Source organism: Mizuhopecten yessoensis, unplaced genomic scaffold, assembly GCF_002113885.1.
Source record: "Mizuhopecten yessoensis strain PY_sf001 unplaced genomic scaffold, ASM211388v2 scaffold2583, whole genome shotgun sequence".
Classification (NCBI taxonomy): Eukaryota; Metazoa; Mollusca; class Bivalvia; order Pectinida; family Pectinidae; genus Mizuhopecten; species Mizuhopecten yessoensis.
In genome coordinates this window covers 1,718-2,225 of record NW_018404618.1, presented here as the reverse complement: position 1 = coordinate 2,225, position 508 = coordinate 1,718, and the positions used below count along the sequence as shown (strand labels likewise).

Sequence of the window (508 nt, the reverse complement as noted above, 5' to 3'; positions counted from 1 at the left end):
CTAAGGGGGCAATATAAAACAGTCATTTCTAGATATATTTAGGAACTAAGGGAGCAATGTAAAACAGTCATTTCTAGTTATATTTAGGAACTAAGGGGGCAATGTAATACAGTCATTTCTAGTTATATTTAGGAAGTAAGGGGGCAATGTAAAACAAGATATTTCTTACCATACACTATTTATATCTCATAAGTATTTGAGCCATTACCAGTACTGAAGATTATGTGAAAATGTTCCATTGTCAATAAGGAAAGATAACGTGAACACGTACCATTGTCTATGAGGTATTTTACGATCCCTTTGTGTCCAAACCGTGCTGCATGATGTAATGCTGTCATTCCGTATCGGTCCGTCGCCAGCAGGTTTGCATCATGGTTACAAAAGAGATCCACCAACTGTTGACAAAAACACATGTCCACAAACATCAGAGAAAAGTCACCATCATGTTGACAAACATCAGAGAAAAGTCAGCATCATGTTGACAAACAGAGAAACATCAACATCATGG

General features: G+C 37.0%; 1 protein-coding gene across 1 annotated transcript in view; it reads right to left on the bottom strand.

Moving 5' to 3' along the window:
• The window catches only part of LOC110446127 (diacylglycerol kinase zeta-like), a 9,239-nt gene extending 8,811 nt beyond the window's left edge, over positions 1 to 428 (bottom strand). The window contains exon 1 of the mRNA XM_021491114.1: positions 272 to 428. Coding sequence (XP_021346789.1) covers positions 272 to 425 — 154 coding nt within the window. The 5' untranslated portion in view covers positions 426 to 428. The remainder of the gene's footprint in view (positions 1 to 271) is intronic.
• Between the last annotated feature and the right edge of the window lie 80 nt (positions 429 to 508).